This window comes from Rhincodon typus, chromosome 8, assembly GCF_021869965.1.
Source record: "Rhincodon typus isolate 14 chromosome 8, sRhiTyp1.1, whole genome shotgun sequence".
NCBI lineage: Eukaryota > Metazoa > Chordata > Chondrichthyes > Orectolobiformes > Rhincodontidae > Rhincodon > Rhincodon typus.
In genome coordinates this window covers 40,435,203-40,462,451 of record NC_063339.1, presented here as the reverse complement: position 1 = coordinate 40,462,451, position 27,249 = coordinate 40,435,203, and the positions used below count along the sequence as shown (strand labels likewise).

The 27,249-nt window shown below is 42.3% G+C and overlaps 1 protein-coding gene across 1 annotated transcript in view; it reads left to right on the top strand.

Moving 5' to 3' along the window:
* The window catches only part of nin (ninein (GSK3B interacting protein)), a 148,797-nt gene that overhangs the window by 117,771 nt on the left and 3,777 nt on the right, over positions 1 to 27,249 (top strand). Inside the window, exons 18-26 of the mRNA XM_048600390.1 lie at positions 1,412 to 1,481; positions 3,437 to 3,643; positions 9,562 to 9,675; positions 9,811 to 9,924; positions 11,771 to 11,917; positions 12,652 to 12,831; positions 14,097 to 14,237; positions 18,260 to 18,373; positions 20,440 to 20,640. Of these exons, the coding sequence (XP_048456347.1) occupies positions 1,412 to 1,481; positions 3,437 to 3,643; positions 9,562 to 9,675; positions 9,811 to 9,924; positions 11,771 to 11,917; positions 12,652 to 12,831; positions 14,097 to 14,237; positions 18,260 to 18,373; positions 20,440 to 20,640 (1,288 nt within the window). The remainder of the gene's footprint in view (positions 1 to 1,411; positions 1,482 to 3,436; positions 3,644 to 9,561; positions 9,676 to 9,810; positions 9,925 to 11,770; positions 11,918 to 12,651; positions 12,832 to 14,096; positions 14,238 to 18,259; positions 18,374 to 20,439; positions 20,641 to 27,249) is intronic.

Genomic DNA, 27,249 nt, shown 5'->3' with positions numbered 1-27,249 from the left:
TTTAAACATTCAGGTTGTCTGTTTCAGTGATATTAGAATAATTTAAAAAGGTAAATAATTTAAAAATTTAAAATAATTTAAATAATGACTGCCCAATTAATTAGCATTTATCTGTGTGTTTTAGAGCATTTTTAAACTTTGTTTTGCAGTTTTCACTTGTTGCATTTTCTTGCTCATATAACCACAATATATGTATAAAACCTCTGCTTGATGATTGCTGTATAAATATGCATAATCTAAGACAACAAATAAGATAAACCAACAACATGTTGATATAAACCATGACATTACACTTAATTCTTTACCTAATGCTGGCAGTAGTGGAGTGTTATGAAAGTGTTGTGATTGACCAGGACACCCTGCTTTTAGAGACGAAAAACTATGTCTTCGTGAATGATGCGGAATTCGATCGTGACTTCAGGCCAATGGTGGGGCTACTCATGAACATGAAATCTCGGCCATGCTTTCTGTTTTAATCAATAAACCCTGCACAGGACTCTAAAGTCATTGCTGCAGTCTCAGAATTGAAACTGTGTTCTCCTCAGTGATCCCACCCAAAATAATGACTGCCCAATTTACTGCTTCTTGGGGCTGGAGTGAGTAAGTTACCAGTAGGCCTAAGCAAGCAGTATTAAAGACTTTGAGGTCCCCCAATCAAGGAAGGGGTCTTGCAGCAGTCTCCTCTTGTTTCAATTCAAACTCAACACTTCACTGCCTGATTCATTGGAGGCCATCCTCAGGGTTACTGAATCACCTTGGGGGATTTCCCTCTTCATACAGATACATGTTCCATCTCAGAGGGGGCCCTCCATGCAGTGTAAATAACCTCCCATGGAAGTGCTTTAAGGTTGGGAAAATTTGTGGCATCAAGCAGAAGTCCTACCCCATTGCAACACCATTCTGAACCTCAGCCTTGGTGTCTTGAATTAAGTGTAAACTACATCAACAAGATAGCACAATGCACAGGCTTTGTATCAGAACAAGATATCAGCAAACTCAACTTGGTCAATCACGCAAGGTCCTCCTCATGAGCAGCTAGCACTGGATCCCAAAATGGGAAAACTGTGCTAAGGATGGTCAAACAACAATCTGATGTAGTCACATTTACAACACCATGACTAAGGCCTCATACATACTTGGGTTTGTCATGTTCCTCCTCAAATGATACCAAGCAGCATCATCTATTCAACATTTTTCTCTGAAGGTTTTTTTTAAACCTATAACTGCCTCAATCTTTGGAAACTATAGCTAGGGTTTTAAACATACAGCACAAATCGAAAATTAGTATATAAAGTTGCAGACTTTGTTGTTAATATGATAAAAGTATTCAACTCTATCTTTCTTCTGTTTGTTAGGTGAGTTAGTGAGGCTATGATTTAAGGTACAATATTAAAAGGCTGAATCTTTACAGGCAACAAGTGGAGATTTTGAAGGATGACAAAATAACTGCTCAGAGAATTATAGAACTTCAAAACAAACAGGTAAGTTATTATTCCTTCCAAAGATTTAAATTTAACTATCCATTAATTGTTTAGTATTAAATGCATAAGATGAGATGCTACAGCAGCCATGGAACATTGCTTTGGAAGTTTGTTTACAAATGAACACAGTTTGCACCACATGTGCTTCACATCTTGTGACGGAGTCTCGGGTTCATATCTTTTGAAAAGGCAGCCTAGTAATACATTCAAGTCAATGGTCGAGAGGCCATCAAAGGCCCATTCTCTGGGAACAGAGGGTGTGCAAATAAAGACTTTCCACCCAGTCAACAGCTAACAGTTCTTTTGAACAACAACCCCACCTTGGAGACAGTAACTGCTGCTGGAACAGCATCAATCTCACATGCAGAACCCAGCCAAAGGTGACTGATAGCTGGAGGGGTAGAAGTCATAGACTGAGGCTGTAGAGGAGCTGACAACAAGAGTAAGAGGTGGCTGTCAGTGGGCCCAAAACCTCCATTCCTTGACTTACTAATTGCAGGCCCCTCTTATAGGCAGTATGTGCCTTTAAACAAAGGACTCCCACTGGGAGTCATCAAACAATACACATCAGGATTTGCTTTACTTGAAAGCTGCTACAATAAACCAACAATGGCAAATTGAGGCCTCTTTAAGGCCATTGGTCTGCCATTGAAGGGAGGACAGGAATTACTACCCATGGACCTTTTCACCAGAGAATTGGTCTGTATACAGGAAGGCAATAGGGTCTGCACTGACCATTCTCTCATCTGACAAAATTCCCACCAACACCGTCACCAGCAAACCTGCTTCACAGAAGAGCATAAGTTTTTGCCCATTGTTATTATGAGGGATCGAGTTGTCTAAATAATAATTTATTAAGGGAATGCCAGAGATCTTTCTAAACAATTGTATTATATTTTATATTATAATTTTGTAGGCTCCCGAAGGTCATTCTCACTTCTGAGCCTGGAAGGTTAAAACTGAAAAATGTCCTGTTTGATTTTGACTACTACACAGTGAAACCCCCCACTCCCAACTCTGTTATCATCCCATCCCAAAAAAAACCCCTTCCCCACAGATTTGCCTGCCACCTGAAACAGTACATTAGTTGTTCAATATCCCAGCTTCCCTGAGCAGACAACTACAGTGTGGCGTTCAGGATGGAAATAATGGCCTGGGGGTGAGTGCAGCACACATTCAACAGACTGAAACCAGGACTAAAACTGTTGAATTATGAGGTCAAGCTGCAAAGACAAGGATTCTATTCCCTTGAGTCTATAAGATTAAAGGGTTTTTATTTCTGTGTTTTACAGCCTTTGTCACTCTTTGTAAGTTGTTTCAAATAACTTAGCTCATAGAAAGCTGGGATAAATCATAATGGTTTGCCATATTTCTACTAAAGAAAGAACGAATTTGCTTCTATATAGTGCCCTGCAGAAGCTCAGTGTCTCTGAAAGCACTTAAAGTCAGTGAAGCCCTTTTAAAATAATCATTTTTATAATGTAGGAGAGCTTAGGAGAGGACAGATCTCCCAATACATTAATGTATTTTAATAAACATTCAGGCATTTTGATTGCTATGAAGTAATCAGCTGGTACAGATTTTATTTGAAAAGGCACCCTGCAGCCAAAAGAGAAAATAAATCAGCATCAATATGTTTATACATAACATACCAGCACTGAACTGGAAAGAAAATGTAGGCCATAATGTTAATTGTCATCAAATTAAACTCAATGCATAAGTAGATATTGATCTGTTGTCACTGAGTTTGTTCTGAAGATCATGACACTCCATTTAAGGACCATTCTCAAGCCTTTGTTGGTAATTATAAATGGTTAATTCTAATTCCAAATGATGAAAGCAGGAACACTTGCTCTTTCCTTTATCAGAGACATGTGTATGTAGTAATAATTTGAAGAAGTGATAGTTCCTACAATTCTGAATACCTTTTTGTTCCATATGGTGCTACAAAATAGATTGCAGAGCTGAGATCCCAGAACAAAAAGCTAGATGCAGAGAATGAAGATCTTTGCCACAAAAACTCAAAGAATCAAGCTGATGTACTAGAATTGAAGCAGCGGTTGGCTGAACTAGTTCGCCAGAAGGAGAAAAAGGCTGGGAACTTAGAGAAAGAACGTGAACAAGAAAAATTGCACATAATGCAAGAAATTGAAAATGGCCATGTAAGATTACATTTTTCACTGTTAACTTTGATCTTCTATTTCTTATGATCTTTAAAATGTTTCCATTTCATTGAACGATGTGAAATTCAGCAGAGAAACACGGCCTGTACCGCATCACCTCACTCCCTAATCAGAGGAATCTACACAATATTCCCTGTGTTTTTTCATGCAACCATTGTAGCCATTTGATTCCAGAATTCCTGGCCCCATGCTTGGTGAGCCCAATTTTCCATTTGGCAGGATAAGGATACAAGCTGGTGTAAATCAGAAGATCCCACCATGCCCTCCTGACCTGGCCAACTCAATTGCAGGGAATGGATTTTAAGGATTCATGGTTTATGGGCTCCCTCATTTGTGAACCATATTCTGGATGAGGGAATTGTTTGAAAAGTAGTTTCTAAAGAACTTATCCATGCACAACCACTCACCGCCCCACCATTGCCCCTCATACTCTCCATATCAATCTATGTGCATCTACCCACCTTAATGGCACCTCACACACTTCTTGCCAATGTACGGCCCTCCAACCTATTTTGACAGGAACATCTCACTCCAACTTTCACGCTTTTGCCAAACAGAGAGACAAGTTTCTCACTAGGCAGTGACAATCTGTCAATCAAGGAGGATTATTGCTTGTTCAATACCTTATTAACAACCCAACTCACCCCATTAATACTGTGCTTTCTATCTTACCATACACACCAAACAAGCTAGGCATTGAGAAATCTCAACATTGAAATCACAGCGGGTACCTGGAGACTTCAGCTCGCTCCTGGCTACAAACCCGTCTGCATTTTCTCAGGGCCAAGCAAAATCTCAGGTCACGATCCATGGGTATCAGCCGCATGCACTTGTTGTCTGCAGATATTGATATCTCATGTCTATCAACCCCTCATGACCATGATGGCACCCCTCCAATACACTGAGAGGATTATTTTTATTTTTATGGGATATGGGATTTGTTGGCTGGCCAGTATTTATTGCCCATCCCTAGTTGCTCTTGAACCACTGTAGCCCACCTGCTGTGATTTTACCCACAACGCTGTTCGGGAGGGAATTCCCAGATTTTGACCCAGTGACAGTGAAAGAATGCTGATATATTTCCAAGTCAAGATGGTGAGTGGTATTGAGGGGAACTTGAATGTAGTGGTGGTGGTGTTCCCGTGTATCTGCCGCCCTTGTTATTCTAGATGGAAGCAGTCATAGATTTGGAGGGTGTTGTCTAAGGATCTTTGGTGAATTTCTGCAGTGCATCTTGTAGGTCATACACACTGCTCCTACTGACCATCAGTGGAGGAGGGAGTAGATGCTTGCAGATGTGGTGCCAATCCAGTGGGCTATTTTATCCTGGATGGTGTCAAGCTTCTTGAATGCTGTGGGAACTGCACCCATCCAGGCAAGTGGGGAGCATTCCATCACACTCCTGACTTGTACCTTGTAGATGATAGTCAAGCTTTGGGGAGTCAGGTGATGAGTTTCTTACTGCAGTATTCCTAGCCTCTGACCTGGTCTTGTGGCCACTGTGTTTGTGGCAAGTCTAGTTGAGTTTTTGGTTAATAATAGCCCCAGGCTGTTGATAGTGGGGGAATCAGTGATGGTAACATCATTCAATGTCAAGGGGTGATGCTTAGATTGTCACTTTTTGGTGATGGTCTTTGTGTGGTGCAAATGTTACTTTCCACTTGTCAGCCCAAGCCTGGATATTGTCCAGATCTTGTTGCATTTGAACATAGCAAATTGTGAATGTTGCTTAACATTGTGCAATCATCAGCAAACATCCACATTTCTGTCCTTATCTTGGAAAGGAGATCATTGATGAAGCAGCTGAAGATGTTTGGGCCTAGGACACGATCCTGCAGATATGTCCTGGAGTTGAAATGACTGACTTCCAACAACCACGACCATCTTCCTATGTGCCAAGTATGACTCCAACTAGTGGAGAGTTTTCCTCTTGATTCACATCGATTCCAGTTTTGTGAAGGATCCTTGATGTCACACTTGTTCGAATGCAGCCTTGATGTTAAGAGCTGTCACTCTCACCTCACCTCTGGAATTCAGCTCTTTTGTCCATGTTAGAACCAAGACTGTAATGAGGTCAGGAGCTGACTGGCCCTGGCAGAAGCCAAACTTGGCGTCACTGAGCGGGTTATTGTTGAGCAGGTGCTGCTTGATAGCACTGATGATGATACCTTCCATCACTTTGCTAATGATCGAGAGTAGACTGATGGAGCAGTAATTAGCCGGGTTGGATTTGACCTACTTTTTATGTACAGGACATAGTTGGATAATTTGCCACATCGTCAGGTAGATGCCAGTGTTGTAACTGTACTGGAAGAGCTTGGCTGCAGGAGCAGCGAGTTCTGGAGCATATGTCTTCAGTACTATTGCCAGAATATTGTCAGGGCCCACAGCCTTTGTAGTATCCAGTGTCTCCAAACAAACAGTGAACCTAATTGGCTGAAGACTGGAATCCATAATGGTGGGGACCACTGGATGAGGCCAAATTGAATCATCCACTTTGCACTTTCGGCTGAAGATTGCTGCGAATGCAATTCTTATCTTTTGCTCTGATGTGTTGGGCCCTTCGATCATTGAGGATGGGGATATTTATGGAGCCGCCTCCTCCAGTGAGTTGTTTAATTGTCCACCACCATTCACAACTGGATGTGGCAGGACTGGAAAGCTTAGATCTGAACTATTGGTTGTGGGATCGCTTAGCTCTGTCTGTCACTTGCTGCTTAAGCTGTTTGGCACACAAGTAATCCTGTTCAGTAGCTTCACCAGGTTGACACCTCATTTTCAGATATGCCTGGTGCTGCTCCTGGCATGCCCTCCTGCACTCTCCATTGAACCAGGGTAGATCCCCAGGCCTGATGGTAATGGTTGAGTAGGAAATATGCCGGGCCATGAGGTTACAGACTGTGCTGGAGTACAGTTCTGCTGCTGTTGATGAAACAGAGCTCCTCATAGATGCCCAGTCTTGAGTTGCTAGATCTGTTCAAAATCTGTTTCATTTAGCACAGTGATAGTGCCACACAACACAATGAAGGGACTGTGTGGTGGTCACTCTTACCGATACTTTCATGGACACCTGGCAGATTGTTAAGGATAAGGTCAAGTATGTTTTTCCATCGAATCCCTACAGTGCGGAAACAGGCTACTCGGCCCAAAAGGTCCACACTGACTCATCGAAGAGTATTCTATCCAGACTCAACCCATTCCTGTAATCCTGAATTTCCCATAGCTAATCTACCTAACCCACACATCCCTGGACACGATGGGCAATTAGCATGGCCAATCCACCTAACTTGCACATCTTTGGACTGTGGGAGGAACCAGGAGCACCCGGAGAAAACCCACACAGACACGGGGAGATTGTGCAAACTCCACACAGACAGTTGCCCGAGGCTAGAAATGAACCCGGGTCCCCGGTGCTGGGAGGCAGCACTGCTAACCACTGAGCCACCGTGCTGCCCATGTTCGTTCCCTCACCACCTGCCGCAGACCCAGTCTAGCAGCTATATCCTTCAGGAGCCAACCAGCCCAATCTGTAGTACTGCTGCCAAGCCACTCTTGATGATGGACATTGAAATCCCCCACCCAGAGTACCTTTTGTGCCCTTGCCATTCTCAGTGCTTCCTCCAAGTGTTTTTCAGCATGGAGGAATACGTATTCATCAGAGAGGGAAGAAGGTGCGCCATAATCAATCCTTACCCATATTTAACCTGAAGCCATGAGATGTCATGGGATCCAGAGTCAATGCTGAGGACTCCCACAGCAACTTCGTCCCGATTGTATACCACCATGCCACCACCTCTACTCGGTCTGTCCTGCCAGTGAGACAGGACATATCCAGGAAAGGTGATGCAGCTGGTGAGCAGGGGCATGTTCTCAGGCAATCCTCTGAGTGCTAGTGGCTTGGGGCATTTTCTCCTCAGCCAGCTGCAAAGCAGTCACGTAAGGTGCTCACCAGATTGTGCTCACACACATTCTAAACCTGATATTCCCACTGAGGTGACTACATTTGGACAGGTGGACAGTGCACAAGGCAGCCTTGCCAATTCTTCCTCTGCAGCCTCAGTACTTTTGCCCTCAGAGGCCAAGGAGGTGGCCTCAGGGGGAGCTGGCCATCTCACTGCAGTAATGGTGGAAATGCTTGTGGTAGCTGCAAAACAGGAACAAGAAAGCATTGTGGCCAGTGTTTATAAGTAGCTTGCCATAAATGACACTGACAGATGGGTTACCGTGAGAGTTGCCATGCAATGAGGAGTAGTAATTACTTGGTTGGCAGAACATGGATGTTTTTGCATCTCCTCAGGACCAGTCCCAGTCTCCTCCTGCAAGGGCCAGGATTCTCATCTCATTTGGAGTGCGGAGCCTAATGTCAGGCATCCCTCAGCCTGTCCTGGCCTGCTACTGCCCTGTTATTGCATGTCGTCTCCTTTAATGAGAGAAGGGGAAGCATTGAGTGTGGTGAAAGTGGGTGGCACAACTAATTCGTGCTGCTGCAGGGAGTTGAAAGTTAGTGAGGTGTCCCAAATAAGGAGGCAGCACAAAGGTCATGCAGAGTTAGTGGTGTGGTAGCCAGGGTAGGGGACGTTGTTGAGCATGAGTGCAGGGAAGATGTTGTAGGCATCATTGAAAGTGGTAGAGCAAGATCCTTGGTGGGAGGTTGGTGCCATTACTGGGATAGAGTGAGTGTGAGATAATAGAGGCAAGAATGTGACACTTGATCTGGTGGACCAGAGAAAGTAATTGATTTTCTTATAACACTGCTGGCTTTTCCTCTGGACCATTGAGCTAGCACTGACCTGGGTGGCAACCTCGGACCAAGCTGCCAAGGTCTAATGGTGCAACTCCCTCTGCTGATTCTTTGGGATAGGATTCACCTTTGATCACCTCCTTGACCACAGAAGCAGAGAGATCTATAGAACAGAAAAAGGCCCTTCAGCCCATTCAGCATCCACACCAGTTAAATGCAACCATTAACTATTTTAATCCCATTTTCCAGCACTTGGCCATTAGCCTTGTGTGCTTTCTAAATACATCTTAAATGTTATGAGAGTTTCTACTTCCACTACCCTTGCAAAAACTCCACCAGGACTCTCCAGGTCCAAGAATTACAGCGCCATCTTCTTCTCAGACAGTCTTAGAAAATGTACTAGGCTATGCTGGCTGACTCCAAATGCCAATGCTTATCCAGGTGCAGAGCGGTCTTCCAACTATGGCATGGGACTTTTGATGATTATCCAGTGAGTGGCAAATTGTTCTGTGAACAGTGCATAGTACGATCAAGTTAGAATAGGACTTGAGAGACACCATAGGGACAGGTCATTAATGAGGCGTGTTCGGCAAGAGACAGCAATAAATCTCACTGATCCTCATGGCAGAAATCTCTCCACTAGAAATTGACTAGTAATTTGCACTTAACCAAAAAAAAATTCATCGCATTATTTTAATTTATTCATGGGCTGAGTGTATTACTAACATTTATTACCATCATTAAGTGGCATGATGACTTGGTAAGCCATTCAAAAAGGCAGTTAAGAGCCAATAACTTGGTTGTATGTCTGAAGTTACCTGTCGGCCAGATCAAGTACAAATAGCAGATCTCCTTCCCTCAAGGACATTAGTGTACTAGATGGGTTTTTGCAACAATCAAGTCATTGTTAAGTCATATTTACTGATAATAGTTACTTTTAAATTACAGACTTATTGAATTGGATTTCGATTGCTCAAATCCTGTAACATGATTTGAAATCATGTCTTTATGGTATTAGTTCAACAACAACAATGCTGCATATAGTATATATTCAAAAATCCTTCATGTATGTATAATGAAAGTGATGAATAGATTTGCATTTTGGAATGGATCAACTTTGTTGAAAAAGTTCCATATACATTTCTCACATTTTCAGTTGTCCAAATACAACAAATTGGAGGATGAAGTCACTGCTCTAAAGCGCATAAATGAAAACTTGATTCGGGAGAAAGAAGCACTGAGTGATGAAATGATCCAGTGCATTGGCAAGGTATGAAAATTTAATGTGGAGTGTTATAATTGGATTCAGAGCACTGGTTAGTGGTCTCTAACTGTCTTTTAACTCATTAGGGGCAGTTGTTTTAGAATATATTTATAACATACATCTATAAATGCTTACATTCAGATTACCAAAATGAACATTATGGAAAAGCAGGCAGAACATTTGAGACAAGAATGGCAGACATCACTGCAAGAAGTCCAAAAGTTATCAAGTCAGCTAATGACATCACAAGACAAGGTAATGTTTGAACAATGTTTGTGGATGTGGAGGCCCTGGCTTGTCTAGCATTTATTGCCATTCCTAATTACGTCTAATTACTGTGGATCTCGAGTCACATATAGACTAGAGAAAGCAAAAGTGACACATTTCCTTCCCTAAGTGACATTAGTGAAGCAGATGGGTTTTAACCACAATAATAATGATTCTGTGGTTGCAATTAGGCTAGATTTTAATTCCAGGTTTTCTCATAATGAGTGATCTCTTCAAACTCCAGAATCAAAAGAATAGATAGGACATGTTTATCAGACATCTTTCTGTGCTGTAGACTCAGCTACTACATTTTGTTTTTTATTTTATTACTTCATGGGGTATAGGCATCGCTGGCAAGACCAGCATTTATTAGAAATCCCTAAATGCCCTTGAGAAGTTGGCAGTGGCCTTCTTGAACTACTACAGTCCATGTAGTTAAGGTATATCCGCAGTAATGCTTCATCTAACTTCTGTCTGCTGTGTATGATTTGTTTGTTACGCTGCATGGTCTCTTTAATATTGCCGTGCATGTGTGCATCTGAAGAGACCTTTGATTGTGCATGGCTCGTTCCACGCATAGTACGTTTTGGCTGCACAATTTAGAGGGAGCATTCTCCTACAGTTCTGCTAATGTAGTCTGCTAATGTAGTTAATTCCAGGATTTTGACTCAGTAACAGTGAAATCAAGATGGTGTGTAACTTGGAGAGGAACTTTGCAGAAGCTGGTGTTTCCCTGCATTTGTTCTTCCAGATGGCAGAGGTCAACAGTTTGGAAGATGCCGACAAAGAAGCCTTGGCAGGTTGCAGCAGTGCATCTTGTAATATGATACACACTACAGCTACTGTGAGCCACTGGTGGAGAGAGTGAAAGTTTAAGTTGGTGGTTTGGATACCAATCATGCCTGCTGTTTTGTGCTAGATGGTATTGGGTTTCTTCAGTCTGCTTGTCGTTTGGTTAAGTGGTAACTTCTAACTTGTACCTTGAAGCCAGTGGAAAGGCTTTGCAGTGTCAGGTTAGTCACAGAACATGTAGCCTCTGAACTGCTCGTGCTGTCACTGTATTTGTATGGCAGGTGCAGTTTGGTTTCTGGTGAACAGTGATCTGACCAGGATGGTGATAAAGGGGAATTTGGTGATGGTAATGCTATTAGCTGTCAAGGGAGATGGTTAGAAATGCCCATCTATGGAGATGGTCATTGCCTGGCACTTGTGTGACACAAATAAAACTTGTCATTTATCAGTTCATGCCCGAATAGTAGGTGGGTTGACTCTCCTAATTCCTCAAACCCATCAGAAAGTAAAAACTGAAATAACTGTGGATGCTGGAGATTAGAATCAAGAACAGAAACTGCTGGAAAGACTGAGCTGGTCTGGCAAAATCTGTGGAGAGAAATCAGAGTTAACATTTCGTGTTCAGCCAACCTTCCTCAGAAAGCATCTTGCCTCACTTACCCTTACCCAGGGTGGAAAGTCTTTGCGATCCAGTTTTAAGTCAGCTCATGACATTGTTTTCCTAATCACTTATTGAAAATTATCCTTCAAAGAATGAAATTAGTTGTACTGAAAATACTAGGTGAAAACCTCAGCTTGAAAACAAATGTAACATCAGCCGCAAGAAACAGGCCTTTTTTTTAATGAAGAGAGTGTTGCAGGTTGTACCTATTTTTCTGTTGTTATTACACACCTCAGGAGCAGGTGGGATTTGAACCTGGGCCTCCTGATCCAGGCATAGGGACAGTACCACTCCTTAGGTTATAATCGTATTCTGAAAGACATAATTTTTAATGGCTGAATTTAACATTTGAAATGTAAACAGAGAACATTCTATATTTAGATACAAAGTTTGGAGGAAAGCTCACAAAGTGTCAACCTCCAGACAGCAAAATTGAAATCAGACTTCCGTGTAGCTCAACAGGAAAATGAAGCATTAAAGCAGGAAGTTATGTCATTGCACAAACAGCTACAGACCACCAAAGATAAGGTAAAATTCATTTAATATTGCTTAAATTTTTTCCACGTAGAAATTTTAACAAGTTTACTAAATGTATAACTATTTATGAGTATACTTTTTAATTGTGGGATGTGGGCATCACTGACCAGGCCAGCATTTACTACCCATTCTTAATTACCCAAAGGGCAGTTAAAAGTTAGCCACATCATTTTAGGACTTGAGTCACATGTAGGCCAAACCAGGTAAGGATGGCAGATTTCCTTCCTTAAAGGACATCATTCAATCAGATGGGTTTTTACAACAACTGGTAGTTCCCATTAGAGGTCCCTATGGTTTAGTGTAAATGTGCAATGACAGCATCAGTTCTCAGTGCAAATTCTGACGCTTGCTGTAATTGGATGCATAACAATGCTAGGTGCTTTCTGACATTCAGTTAAATGTATCTTCTTTAGCACTAAACTTACACCATGAGTGCCAATGGGAACATCACAACCAAGTACAATCCTGTTCTCCCTGCAATGTGTACATACGTTTACATATGACCAAAGTCATGAACCCATCCTTTCCCATCCAACCATCCACTTCTCTTTCATAAGTGAGCAGTAGTTACTTGAAGGTGCCTTATGCTGCTATATCATGTACATTTCAGAAATTGTTGTGATATATGCGAAAGTGGTGAAGGGAAGGCCTCTTTCAAAACAATCAAGAAGAAACATATTTCTGATAACTTATATAAATGTGTGTTTCCTTTCTGTGACTTGCAGAATCAGGTGCTAGAGCTGACTTTGCAGTCTGCAGATTTTCAGCATCAGCAGAAAAAGTTTTACCAGGATGACCTGGCTCGGCTGGTGGAAGAGGAACAGAAATTAATGCGGCAGGAAAATGAGAGGCTGCAGAAAGAAGGACAGCACACAAAAGGAGAGCTTCAGCAGACCAGGGAGAAGGTAACTGAGAAAATAAACCAATGGGTTCCTGAACCTTGACTGTCTTTACAGGCCTAGATTTTTCCATGGAGTCTGGTATCCCACCTTTGGGACCAGAAATAAGTTGGGGCTCCTGTCAACAGGGGAGACATAGGAATAACAGTAATATAATTGAACTAGTAATTCTGAAGTCCATGCTGATGTTCTGGGGACACAGGTTCAAATCCCATAATGGCAATAAATTTATTTAAGTAATTTTAAAAAGATCTGAAATTGAAAGCCAGCCTTATTAATAGAATCACAAAACTATGATCAGTTGTTGTAAAGACCCTTCAGTTCACTAATTTTCCTAAAGGTGTCTACCATCTTTATCTGGTCAAGCCTATGTGTGACTGTGAACCTAGCCGAATGCAGCTCTTAAATGCTGTCAAGGACAATTTGGAATGGACAGTAAATACTGATCTTGCCATCAACGTCCACATTCAATGTTTTTTTTTTAAAAACTACTTTCTGTCTTTCATAGAGCTTACAAAACTTCTTTTTATTTTAGCCAAGTCTCCCATCATGGCTTGGTGTTCATTTCATTATATCTTTTAAGTACTGTCTTCCCTGTAGCATGCATTGGAATATTTTTGCTATTGAAGGTCTGGTATATATTTAACATACAACTGATATTTCATTTCCTAATCCAGTGGTGCAGAGTCCAGTTTTAAGGCTCCAATAGTTGCCTGTTTGGATTATGCTAAATTAGTACAAATTGGGAATCAAACCAATTATGCTCAGGTATTCAGTGTCTGAACTACCCTGCAAGCTTCTGCTTTGGGTTTCTTCCAGCATGAATTATTAAGGATACTGTGACAGCCACCTATTAAACAAGAATTACAAAAATCCTCTCCCTGAAGATGCAGTCTGTAGGGCTGTGAGTCTAACGGCCTGTTTGCCACTAGATGACTTTTTGAACTTCAAGCAATACCTCACCAATGCATGTTTCTAGCAATCATTTGCATACAGTAATGATATCTATGTAACAATAAATCGGTTACAAATTTGGGCTTGGTCGAATTTTTGCACAAAGGTAAGATTGCATGTTTCTGAATAAGGTCAAAAGCCAGAAGAACTCAAGTTGACGAAGGGGCAATACTCCAAAAATTTGTGATTTCAAATAAAACTATAGGATTATAACCAGGTGTTGTCTGACTTCTGACCTTGTCCGCCCCAGCCCAACACCAGCACCTCCACATCATAACTTCTGAATATGAGTTCAAGTTACTTTCTCTTTTTCACAGATCAAACATTTGGAATCTGCAATTTTGACACTCAAACAGCAAAAACACTACAACAAATCTGCCATGCTGAAAGCTGCTGAACAGGAGAAACTCTGTCTGAAGAGGGAATATGATCAGATTCAGAAAGATCTCAATAGGAAGGTAAACTAAAAACATGAGAAAATCAATATAATTCTTTTCTGATTAGGTTAGAGTGGACTAGAAAAGATTCAACCTGCACACCACCTTTCATACAACAACGTGGGTGAATTGCCAAAGTCTTTTTTTTCAGGGTAGGAGAGTCTAAAACTATAGAGCATGGGTTTAAGGTGAGAGGGGAAAGATTTAAAAGGGACCTAAAGAACACCTTTTTCACACAGAGAATGGTGTGTGTATGGAACGAGCTGCCAGAAGAGGTGGTGGAGGCTGGTACAATTACACCATTTAAAAGGCATCTGGATGGGTATATGAATAAGAAGGGTTTAGATATAGGCCAAATGCTGGCAAATGGGACCAGATTAATTTAGGATATCTGGTCAGCATGGATCAGTTGGACTGAAGAGTCTGTTTCCGTGCTGTAAAACTCTATGACTCTTTACCCACTGAGGTGACAGTCTCTGAGCTGCTGGACAGGACATCCTCTGAGATTTCATTGTCATCCTCCACAAAGACAGTGCTGAACAGAGGGGCTCAGGTTCCAGCCTCTTTCGCTGTATGGGGTCCTGAATGGCACTATAAGAAGAGAGTGAGTTAATTTCTAAAGGTGCAGAAGAATTTGAGCAGAGCTATGTGTTTGCCTTCCTGTACATCTGAGAAGGTCAGAGCGCAAAAAGGCTTACTGACCATTGGGGTCTCCCTGTCATCAAACAAATGGTACCAATTTTACCTAGCTAGTTTGATGGCCCTTTCCTCAAACAAGGTGAGGATCTTGACAGCTGGATCCAAGCACCACCCCCTCATCCCTCCACCCCAACCAATTTTAACCCACCCAGCTCAGTTGAGAGCCAGTTATTCCTGCAATTAAACCAAGAGAAGGATTTCACATGATAGGTGTGAGCAGTTTGTGAGCATGCATAATCATGAGAGTTGGTGAGATGTCCCCAGTAAGGAGGATTCAGTGAGAAAGAAATGTTTTGAAAGGATGTGCTAGGTGTAAGCCCTTGAGTGCAAATCATGCATGTGATGCTCAGACTTTCAGGTTATGAGACTTTCTGAGATGCCTGCACAAGTGCACAGTTAGACCGAATGATGCCCCATGACTATGTGGGTAGCAGAGAGAAGATGGTCCCAATTACCCTTACAGGAGATCATTGACTTCTTACTGCACTGCTTTCCAGTCCTTCGGTGCAGGCCAGTAGCAGTGACTCTCACAGCGATTTTGGCCCAGATTTGGTGTCTTCCTCTGAGATGGCTTCCTCTCGCAGTCACCCAGGGGAGAGGATATCCCTCCTTCTAGTGACCTGTCCAGCAGTGTCCAGAGATCGGCGTTAGTGAACCTGGGAGTCAGCTTGGACTTCTTAAAATGCATCTCTAAGTTTCTAGGTGTGATCACCTTAAGCTGAGGGTAAGTTCTTGTCTTGAAGCATGTGAAGTGGTGTCCAGCTGGCCTTTAAATATGGCAGTAGAATCTTCAATCCCAGAAGGTCTGGCTAGTGGCAAGAACTTGTAGTCTCACTCCTGACTAGTTCATCTATCATAATGAGTAGACAAGCACATGATCATGTGAGATAGCTCATCCTGGGCATTGGGGATTTAATGCCATCTAACACATTTGATGCTGTACTTTGACTTCAGAATTGAAAATCTTAGTCATTGTGTTGGACAAGCAGACAGACAAGTTGGGTGATGTAAGCAAGGCTATTGTCAAAGGTGTAGATTTGGTTGCTTTGGTATACAAAATCCTTGTTGAAAGGTGTGTCATGAAGATAGATATACAAAAAGAGAATGGGATGTTTAGGAATGGAGCATTGGTGTATACCAAGGTGACTGTTCTGCATTGCAACCACTACAGGAAATGTACAGATTTCATTGGGAACAAATATAAACCATAAAGAGTAATGTCACAATGGACTGTGGAGGAGAGGCATCCAATAATTGATCCTTTCAAATAGCACACAGAGATCCAAAAGAAATAGTGTAATGTAGTTGCACTTTTACAGGATGGAATTGATGCTCATGGATGATATTTGAAAACACAGGCAAAACCTTGCGATGAAATTTATTATATGCTTTTGAAAAGTTGCTGCATGTAATTTGAAATTAGAGTTTCATGAAGTGCTGTTGAAATATGTTGTGGAGGTGCATGTGTTGGACTGGAGTGGACAAGGCCAGAAATCACACAACACCAGGTTATAGTCCAACAGGTTTATTTGAAAACACAAGCTTTCCGAGCCTTACTCCTCCTTCAGGTGTTACTGAAAGAGGTAGTATCAGACACAGAATTTATAAGTAAAAGATCAAAGGGTCATACACTGATGAGGATGTACTAAATAAATTTTAGATACAGTTAAATCTTTAATCAGTTACAATCTGTCCCCTTGTTATTTATATGCCTTGGTTTGCTGGGATGGTTGGCATTACTTCTGGTGCTGCTTTTTAGTGGTTTGTATATTGGGTCCAGTTCAATGTGTTTGTTGATGGAGTTCTGGTTGAAATGTCAGGCCTCCAGGAATTCCCTGGCATGTCACTGTTTGGCTCGTGCTACATGGATGTGTTGTCCCATTTGAATTTGTGTCCCTCTTTGTCTGTGTTTATTGAGACCAGTGAGAATTGGTCGTGTGTCTTGGTGGTTAGTTGGTGTTTGTGTATCCTTATTGTCAGTTTGCTTTCAGTTTGGCCTATGTAATCTTTCTCACAGTCCTTGCATGGTATTTTATATATTACATTAGTTTTATTGGTTGTGGGTATGGGATCCTTTACATTCGTCAGTAGCTGTCACAGGGTGGTTGTTGGTTTGTGGGCTACCCTGGTACCTAGGGGTCTGACTAATACTGTGGTCATCTCTGATGTACAGAAGGGTGACTAATGTGTCTGGCCGTATTGTGTCTTCTTGTTGTGGTCTGTCGCGGAGGTAATGGAGGATTGTTCTTTTTGGGCATCCGTTCCTTTTAAAAACTCAGTATGAGTGCTCCTGTTCTGCTTTGCGCAGTTCCAGATTGCTGCAGTGTGTTATGGCCCATTTGAATAATGGGTGTTGGGGTGGTTGCTGGAGTAATTAAGTATCTGGTCCGTATGTGTGGTCTTTCTGTATACGCTAGCCTGGAAATCCCCGTTGTTCTTATGTTATACCACTATGTCTAGGAAGGGTAGTTGGTTATTGTTCTCTTCTTTTGTGAATTTTATTCCGATGAAGATGTTGTTTATGTGTAAGTGGGTTTCCTTCAGTCTTGTGCGTTTGATAATCAAGATGTCGTCTACATAGAGGACCCAGAGATTGGGTTGTATATAGGGGAGTGCTGTTCGTTCTAACCTTTGCATACCACTTCTGCAATCTGTCCTGATATTGGAGATCCCATTAGCGTTCCATTGATTTGTTTGAATATATGGCCATTGAAAGTGAAGTGGTTCATGAGGCACAGCTCCAGCAGGTTCAGGGTCCTGTCCTTGTTGATGTTGTTGGTGTCATGGGTTGTCTGTCATCCTGATTCGCCCAGCAGTGTAGCAATTGTCTCTTTAGCTTGGTCGATGTTTATGGATGTAAATAGTGCTGTTACATTGAAGGATATCATTATCCTGTCCTCTTCTATCCTGGTGTCCTTGATGATATTGAGGAATTCTTGGGATACGCATATACATATTAATCAATTAAAATCTTCTAACTGATTAAAAATTTAACAGCATCTTAGGTTTGTTTAGTACATCCTCATCAGTGGTGTGATCCTTTGATCTTTTACTCTGTGTCACTAACACCTGAAGAAGGAGTAAGGCTCTGAAAGCTTGTGTTTTCAAATAAACCTGTTGGACTATAACCTGATGTTATATGATTTCTGCTGTTGAAATAGTATTTACAAAAAGAACACCAAAAATGGATCTTCAGAAATGCTGATGTTGTTACTTAAGATTCTGACACTACTGTGCCCTCATAACCAGAAGCCAAAACAGACTGTTGTCACAATATCAAGTAACTTTTTTGTAAGAGTTCAACGTACCCTATGTTTCTGACACCGAACTATTTCTTCTGACAGGTTAAGTTAATTGTCTCACTTGAACATGAACTGAAAGTCCTCAATGTGGAGAATGAAAAGCTGCGAAAAAAACAGTCAAACCTGGAGAATCAATTAATGGAGACTAGTGACAAGGTATACACTGTAAAATTCAGAAAAAACATTGTAGCCTGGATTGTAATGATGGTGAAGCTGTTAGTATTCTTTGTCATTATATCGCTGAGCTGATAATCTTGTGGTGCAGCCTCTGGGCCAGAAGGTCTGGGGTGAAGTGCCGTTTGCCCCAGTCATGTGGTAATATCCCTACTTCTGAGCCAAGAAGTCAAGATTCAAGTCCCACCTGCTCCAGAGGTGTGTGATAACATCTCTGAACAGATAGATTCAAAAATATCAATGTTTCTCCATAGGATGGAGGATTTTCCATGATGCAGAAAACAGGAAACACATCTAAACTGTATATTTATGGTGTGAACCTGATAAGGTAGGCTTCTTCATCCAAACTCCTGTGGGTATAAATTTAATCAATAACTTGGTTCCTTCATAACCAAGCCATTTCTTTGCACAGATGCTTGTTTCCATGCAGCCTTTCAATGCTGATCAGTTAATGAGAAGTCTCAGTTGTATACAGTACAGCTATTTTTATTAAATGGTTACAGTGTTAGGAGTGAAGCCTGACAAGGCCAACAAGCCTGCCCAAGTGGAATAGCCAATTTGGCTGATACCAGCAAGCCTGACCAGGGCATGGAAGCAAAACTCAGCCTGAGGGGGTGGCGATGGCCTAGTGGTATTATTGCTGGACTCTTAATCCAGAAACCCAGTAATGTTCTGGTGACCCAGGTTTGAATCCTGCCTGGCAGACGGTGGAATTTGATTTCAATACAAATCTGGAATTAAGAGTCTAATGATGACCATCAATCCAATACCGATTATTGGAAAAGCCCATCTGGCTCACTAATGTCCTTATGAAGGAAACTGCCATCCTTACCTGGTCTGGCCTACATGTGACTTCAGACCTTTCTTTTGACTCTTCTGGGCAACTAGGGATGGGCAGTAAATGCTGGCCTGGCCAACAATGCCCACATCCCATGAATGAATGAAAAAAAGTAAGGGGGCTCAACTCAAAAGAACATTTTTTGTGTGTGTCCTGTGCCATACCAACTTTTTGTGAATAGCTGTCAAATTTGTCCAGTCTCCTCGTTGCGATGAAAGATCAGTGACCTGATGGTACATGAGCTGCTGATTGATGTAGCTCCATTTGTGATTTGTGTGTGAACCCTGGCTGACATCTGAGGGGCAGTACCACTCTGGTATCACAGCACTGGTAACTGATTATTTCGTACCTGCATTGAAGTGGCAGATATTGATTGCACATGAGGTATCAAATGAAGATGCCTGACACTCATCTCCTGTGCTGCAGTTCTGTGCAAAGGCAATCTCTCAATGCTACCTTAAACTCACCAGAGTTTGAAGCTAGAAAGTGGCGCATTCCCTGGCAGAATGAATCCTCTTGTCGCACTGGACCCAAGTCCACTTGAGCTATCCACAGTTGCTGCCCTCCTCAGCCACCTCTGCCCAGATTGCCTTCTGAAGTCAATATGGCCTGTTATTGTCATCCATAATGCATCTTGTTGCCACGCAAAGAAGTTCCTTTCTCTCAATGACAGTCTTCAGGAGAATATTCTGTCAGCTGCTCACTTTATATTTAGCTTATATGACCACATGTTATATGACAGTGACAGCAGTGAAACCATTCAGAGAAAAAAGTAATTAATTTTGTTCATCATGACTTATTGAGTGTACAAAGTCACACTTTAGCTTGTAGGAAGTGAGTACTATTTGATATTGAGCACAAATACCATTTCTGTTTGCGTCTTAGAAATTGTAGCACTGGCCTTCTCCAAACACAAGGCACCAATACGTACAATGGTGAAAGCTGAGGTTTCTGGTTACAGTACTTTTGCTGGAACATGTAATTGAAGGAATCTGAAACAGGTTCCCTGTTTAGTACCATGGCTACAAATTTAGCTAGAAATCAGAAGAACAATTTAGGAAGTCAAGATCCTTTTATAGTCTGCAAAGTGGAAGTTAAAATATCTGCAAAGAGAGAATTATAAAAAAAAAGAGTTTATTTTGAAGCTCATGTTTCCAGCATCTGTAGCATTTTGCCTTTATACATTTTCTTATTCTGTTTGTCTGCTTAGTTGCTACAGTCAAATTCAAGCCTGACATTTAGCCAGGCACAAAATCTTCGAGAACTACAACAACTACGAGAACAGATCTGCACCATGGTTCCTAAGGAACAATTAGCACAGCTTCAGCAACGTCTAAGCCATGAGGAAGTTCAATATCATCAGCTACAAGAGCAACTAGACAAGAAAGTCATGGAAAGCAATTCACAGCAGGTAAATACCAAGTAATTATCTGCATTGTATGCACCCTATCGATCATTTCGTCTGCATGTTTAGAAATAATCCAGGTAATTTTGAAAAATGTAAGTTACTATGCTGATGTAATTGGTGTTCTTACTGATAATTGTCTTAAGTAGACAATAATCCTTTGTTAATTACAATAAGAGCATTAAAATTCTAAATTATTATGGCAATTTGTTCAATAATCTTAGATTTCTCTTAAATTTTGTGTTCAATTCTTTAAAGGAAATTATTTAATTTTTGTACCACAAAGTAACAGATTACGTTTGCAGTTTATTTACTGATGCTTTTCAGAGACCACGTGAATAATGGTCAGACCACATTTGGAATATTATGAGCAGTTTGGGCCCCATATATAAGGAAGGATGTGCTGGCTTTAGAGGGACATTTACACGAACGATCCTGGGGATGAAAGGCTTTAGAAGAGTGGTTGAGGCCTCTGACCAGTTGAGGGTCTATACTCAATGGAGTTTAGAAGGATGAGGGAGGTCCCATTGAAACTTACAGAATACTGACAGGCCTGGATAGGGTGGACGTGGAGAAGATGTTTCCACCCGTAGGAGGGACTAGGCACTGAGAACTCAGCCTCAAAGTGAAGGGACAACCCTTTAGAACTGAGATGAGGTGGAATTTCTTCAGCCTGAGGGTAGTGAATCTGTGGAACTCATTGTCGCAGAAGGCTGTGGAGGCCAAGTCATTGAGTGTAATTAAGACAGAGACAGATAGGTTCTTAATTAGTAAGGGGATCGAAGGTTATGGGGAGAAGGCCGGAGAATGGGTTTGAGAAACATATCAGCCATGATTGAATGGTGGAGCAGATCTGATGGGCTGAATGGCCTCATTCTGCTCCTATATCTTATTGTCTTATGGTCTTATGGTCAATGTGGTACTAAACAATTTTTATTCCAACTTCAATGAAATATTTTTACTTTAATCCTTGGAACACTAAAAGTGTGGTTTACCTAATTCCATTGGTACCAGCCTATTTACATCAGCAAAAGGAATGCTGTTGATTTAGTTCAGGATTTGTATGTTTTCTAAATATTTTTGCATTTGAAGGAAATTGCAGTGGTAGTAGGCGTATTTTATACCACTTACATTGCACATATTGCAGGATGCACTTGATACACTTGACAAATGAGATTTTATTGAGAATTTTTTTCTGAAGGCATTATTGGTCTGTTAGAAAAGTATACTTCGGGAGTGGTGCATAACTAAATTGTGCCATTTTGTTCTTAATTCATTCAGTGTTTAAATGTATTTAATTGTAATCAGCAGTAAGAACACAAATGTTTTTGCTTGTTATCAACAAAGAAAAAATTCCCTGACACTTAGAATATGATGGAACCTCAATTGTCAGGGAATCAACTATTTTTCATCTTAATTTCATGAAAGAATGGGATCTTTAATTATTAGCAACCCTCCTATTAACAGTTGATCTCTCAGCTCACAGCTATATCATGCATCCACCCAACATTCCAGTCACCAGAATCCCACAGCCTTTCCTCATCTCGAGATGAGTGTTACATTTGATATTCAGGCACTTCCACATAACCTTTAAAAGTGCTAATGTCTGTTAAACTGACTTTAAATCCAAAATAGAACATGCCTGTTTAAATGCATGTTTTATTAGTAGATCAACTAATGAAATAGCTGTTCTAGCAATCGCTGGTCTTACCAGTAGGTCTTAGCAGAGGTAGGTAGTCTTGCTGAAAATTTCCATTCTGGTGAGTGGAAAAATCAGAGCATTTAATGTTCAGAGCAATAATCAGCAGTGTAATTTGGCAATTCTTGATTATTCATTAATATTAAGCATGTCCTAAACTTAGGATACCAGGATTTAACAGGCCATATTGATTTCGATTTTCAACTGTATTGACATGAGGAAATGACGAATAAAGGCTGATTAATCAAGTTAGAGAAAATCAGTCATCTCGAAGCTGTTTTCATCTGCATATCACAAAACAGAACACCATTGATAAGAGATACCCTCTTGGTTTACAGTTGGAATATGGTCCAAGGAAACCCAGGAATTATAACTGCAGATGAAATATTTTCATACCAACTTTTCCTGTAATTGCGAGGCCTCCCACAAGATCCCAAGTATGCCATGCAGAAATGTTCGCCTTTTAAATTGTCAGTGTGTGGCAGTGCAAAAGATTTCAAAGAGCCTGTATACCTAAACATATCAGCAGCACACATACCTGGTAGAGGCCCAGAAAAATCATGAAATCCAGCAACTGTTTAAAAGTGAGTATAAAGAGACCTCCTTCTATGTGAACTAACAGCATAGGTGAACTCTTGAGAACAAAGGATATTCAAAGGATTGAACGCTTGCATCTGAAAGCTGCATTGATTAAAATTACTTGTGAGAGCTCTTCCAGTGACTCAACTCAGCTGATTAAGATGATAATAACTAAACTGTGCAGCTCAGAAAGGCCACACTTTGACCTTCAATCTGCTTGCATTAACTGCTTACAGCCAGGAAGGTTGTAATGTTGGCCTTGGTGCCTTGGTTTAAGGCGGTATCATTTGCCAGAATTTGACCCATGTTAAGGGTTCCCTGCTGAAAATATAGATAATTATGTACATAATGAAAAGATCCAGCCTTGGTGGTGATTATCATCTATTCCTATACATAAAGAACATGCTTTCATCAAAACAAAACAATGCAGTTTTCTGGTTATAGTTTAAATTTTGGTGCAGGTAACTTTATTGTAATAGGTAAGAATTTAATTTGTTTTTGCCTGTAGTGATTTTGTATTGGTAATTTGAAACAATGAATTGTGTGGGCAATTGTGGGTATTTAGACACTTCTTACATAATACAGGGTGAAGTGTACCACTTCCATTCTTTCTATAGGCCCTACCACCGGAGCAACGAGCTGTGCATGCTGATACCTACAGGAGGATTGGGCACTTGTGAAGGTTTTCGTTGTAAACAGCTTTTAATCATAAGTAGAAATGGTTCTCAGAACTGAAAGAATATTTACACTTATGTTTTGGAGAAAAAATATGGTGTTATAAATTATTCTTATTTATTAAGTATTTGATGTAGAAATGTGATTTTTAATAAGACCAATTTTTGTACAAGTGTCCTGTGTAATATGTATGTTGAATTTTATTTAAGATAGTATTTAACTTTTTCAGCATTGTAGATATTCATCACACCTCTTAATCATGTATTTAAGTTTAGAATTTCCACTTAAAATTAATTTGTTTTAATTTATTTCATGTCTTTGACAATAAATTGTCTTACATTTATTTGCAGCCTTACATTTTGGACCACGAGTTATATTTGACAATATTACCATAAGTATTTTGGAGAATATATGAATAGTCCTAATTTCTGCCTGTTTTGAGAAAAAAATGAATTATAAATGTTAGTCTGTCATTTGGCAAATTTATTTTTCTTTTCTGTACCTTCACAGCAGTTTTGATGCTTGTTAGTAATAATTCGATTTCTTGCATTTTGTACACCTGCTGCCCAAATGGGAAAATATTTTTCTTTTTATAGTCATTTCCACTTTTCTGATTGACATGGATCCCACCCTTTCATTTTTTTTAGTTTTGCAATAAATGTGTGATTTTTAATTTGTATCTGTGTGATTTTTATATAATTTGGTGTTGCTTTGTTAATGATGCAACATTTTAATTAATAATGTAATGCAAACAATTTGGATTATGTTGTAACAAGGTGCAGAGCTGGATGAACACAGCAGGCCAAGCAGCATCAGAGGAGCAGGAAGGCTGACGTTTCGGGCCTAGACCTTTCTTCAGAAATGGGGGAGGGGAAGGGGGTTTTGAAATAAATAGGGAGAAAGGGGGAGGCGGATAGAAGATGGATAGAGGAGAAGATAGGTGGAGAGGAGACAGACAGGTCAAAGAGGCGAGGTCAAAGAGGTGAGTGTAGGTGGGGAGTTAGGGAGGGGATAGGTCAGTCCAGGGAGGACGGACAGGTCAAGGAGGTGGGATGAGGTTAGTAGGTAGGAGATGGGGGTGGGGCTTGGGGTGGGAGGAGGGGATAGGTGGGAGGAAGGACAGGTTAGGGAGGCGGGGACGAGCTGGGCTGGTTTTGGGATGCAGTAGTGGGAGGGGAGATTTTGAAGCTTGTGAAGTCCACATTGATTGGGCTGCAGGGTTCCCAAGCAGAAAATGAGTTGCTGTTCCTGCAACCTTCAGGTAGCATCGTTGTGGCACTGCAGGAGGCCCAGGATGGACATGTCGTCTGAGGAATGGGAGGGAGAGTTGAAATGGTTCGCGACTGGGAGGTGCAGTTGTTTAGTGCGAACCAAGCGTAGGTGTTCTGCAAAGCGGTCCCCAAGCCTCCGCTTGGTTTCCCCGATGTAGGGGAGGCCACAACGGGAACAGCGGATGCAGTATACCACATTAGCAGATGTGCAGGTGAACATCTGCTTGATGTGGAAAGTCTTCTTGGGGCCTGGGATGGGGGTGAGGGGGTAGGTGTAGGGGCAGGTGTAGCACTTCCTGCAGTTGCAGGGAAAAGTGCCGGGTGTGGTGGGGCTGGAGGGGAGTGTGGAGCAGACAAGGGAGTCACGGAGAGAGTGGTCCCTCCGGAAAGCAGATAAGGGTGGGGAGGGAAAAATGTCTTTGGATTGAAGATGGCGGAAGTGTCGGAGGATGATGCATTGGATCCGGAGGTTGGTGGGGTGGTACGTGAGGACGAGGGAGATTCTGTTTTGGTTGTTATTGCGGGGAGGGGGTGTGAGGGATGAGTTGCGGGAAATGCAGGAGACACGGTCGAGGGCGTTCTCGACCACTGAGCAGGGGAAGTTGCAGTCCTTGAAAAATGAGGACATCTGAGATGTACGGGAGTGGAATGCCTCATCCTGGGAGCAGATGCGAAGGAATTGGGAATAGGGGATGGCATTTTGCAGGAAGGTGGGTGGGAGGAGGTGTATTCTAGGTAGCTGTGGGAGTCGGTGGGCTTGAAATGGATATCGGTTTCTAGGTGGTTGCCCGATATGGAGACAGAGAGGTCCAGAAAGGAGAGAGAGGTATTGGAGATGGTCTAGGTGAACTTAAGGTTGGGGTGGAAGGTGTTGGTGAAGTGGATGAACTGTTAGAGCTCCTCGTGGGAGCACGAGGCAGCGCCGATACAGTCATCAATGTAACGGAGGAAGAGGTGGGGTTTAGGGCCAGTGTAGGTACGGAAGAGGGATTGTTCCACGTAACCTACGAAGAGGCAGGCATAGCTTGGGCCCATGCGGGTACCCATGGCCACCCTCTTTGTCTGTAGGAAGTGGGAGGAATTGAAAGAGAAGTTGTTGAGGGTGAGGACGAGTTCGGCTAAGCGGATGAGGGTGTCAGTGGAGGGGGACTGGTCGGGCCTGCGGAACAGGAAGAAGCTGGGGGCCTTTAGGCCATCTGTATGGGGAATGCAGGTGTATAGGGACTGGACGTGGTGTTGGGGACCGGGGAATTGGAAGTTCTGGAGGAGGTGGAGGGCATGGGTGGTGTCACGGACGTAGGTAGGGAGTTCCTGGACCAAGGGGGAGAAAATGGAGTCGAGATAGGTGGAGAAAGGTTCAGTGGGGCAGGAGCAGGCGGAGACAATGATCAACCAGGGTAGTCAGGTTTGTGGATTTTGGGAAGGAGATAGAAGCGGGCGGTACGGGATTGGGGAACGATGAGGTTGGAGGCTGTGGGTGGAAGGTCACCTTTGGTGATGAGGTTGTGGATGGTTTAGGAGATGATGGTTTGGTGGTCAGGGGTGGGGTCATGATCAAGGGGGCGGTAGGAGAAGTTATCGGAGAGTTGGCGCCTGGCCTCAGCGATGTAGAGGTCAGTGCGCCATACTACAACTGCGCCTCACTTGTCCGCGGGTTTTATGGTGAGGTTGGGATTGGAGCAGAGGGAGCGGAGGGCTGTATGTTCTGCGGGCGAGAGGTTGGAGTGGGTGAGAGGGGTGGAGAGGTTGAGGCGATTGATATGTTGACGGCAGTTGGAGATGAAGAGGTCGAGGGAGGGTAGGAGGCCTTGGGGTGGTATCCAGGAGGAGGGGGTGTGTTGGAAGCGGGAGAAGGGGTCTGTAGAGGGAGGGTTAGGCTCACAGTTAAAGAAGTAAGCGCGGAGGCAGCGGAAAAACTGCTCAATGTCCAAACGTGACCGGTATTCGTTGATGTGTGGGTGGAGGGGGACAAAGGTGAGCCCTTTACTGAGGACTGACGGTTCGCCTACGCTCGGTTTGCACTAAACTACTGCACCTCCTAGTCGCGAACCATTTCAACTCCCCCTCCCATTCCTCAGACAACATGTCCATCCTGGGCCTCCTGCAGTACCACAACGATGCCACCCGAAGATTGCAGGAACAGCAACTCATATTCTGCTTGGGAACCCTGCAGCCCAATGGTATCAATGTGGACTTCACAAGCTTCAAAATCTCCCCTCCCACACCGCATCCCAAAACCAGCCCAGCTCGTCCCTGCCTCCCTAACCTGTCCTTCCTCCCACCTATCCCCTCCTCCCACCCCAAGCCCCACCCCCATCTCCTACCTACTAACCTCATCCCACCTCCTTGACCTGTCCGTCCTCCCTGGACTGACCTATCCCCTCCCTAACT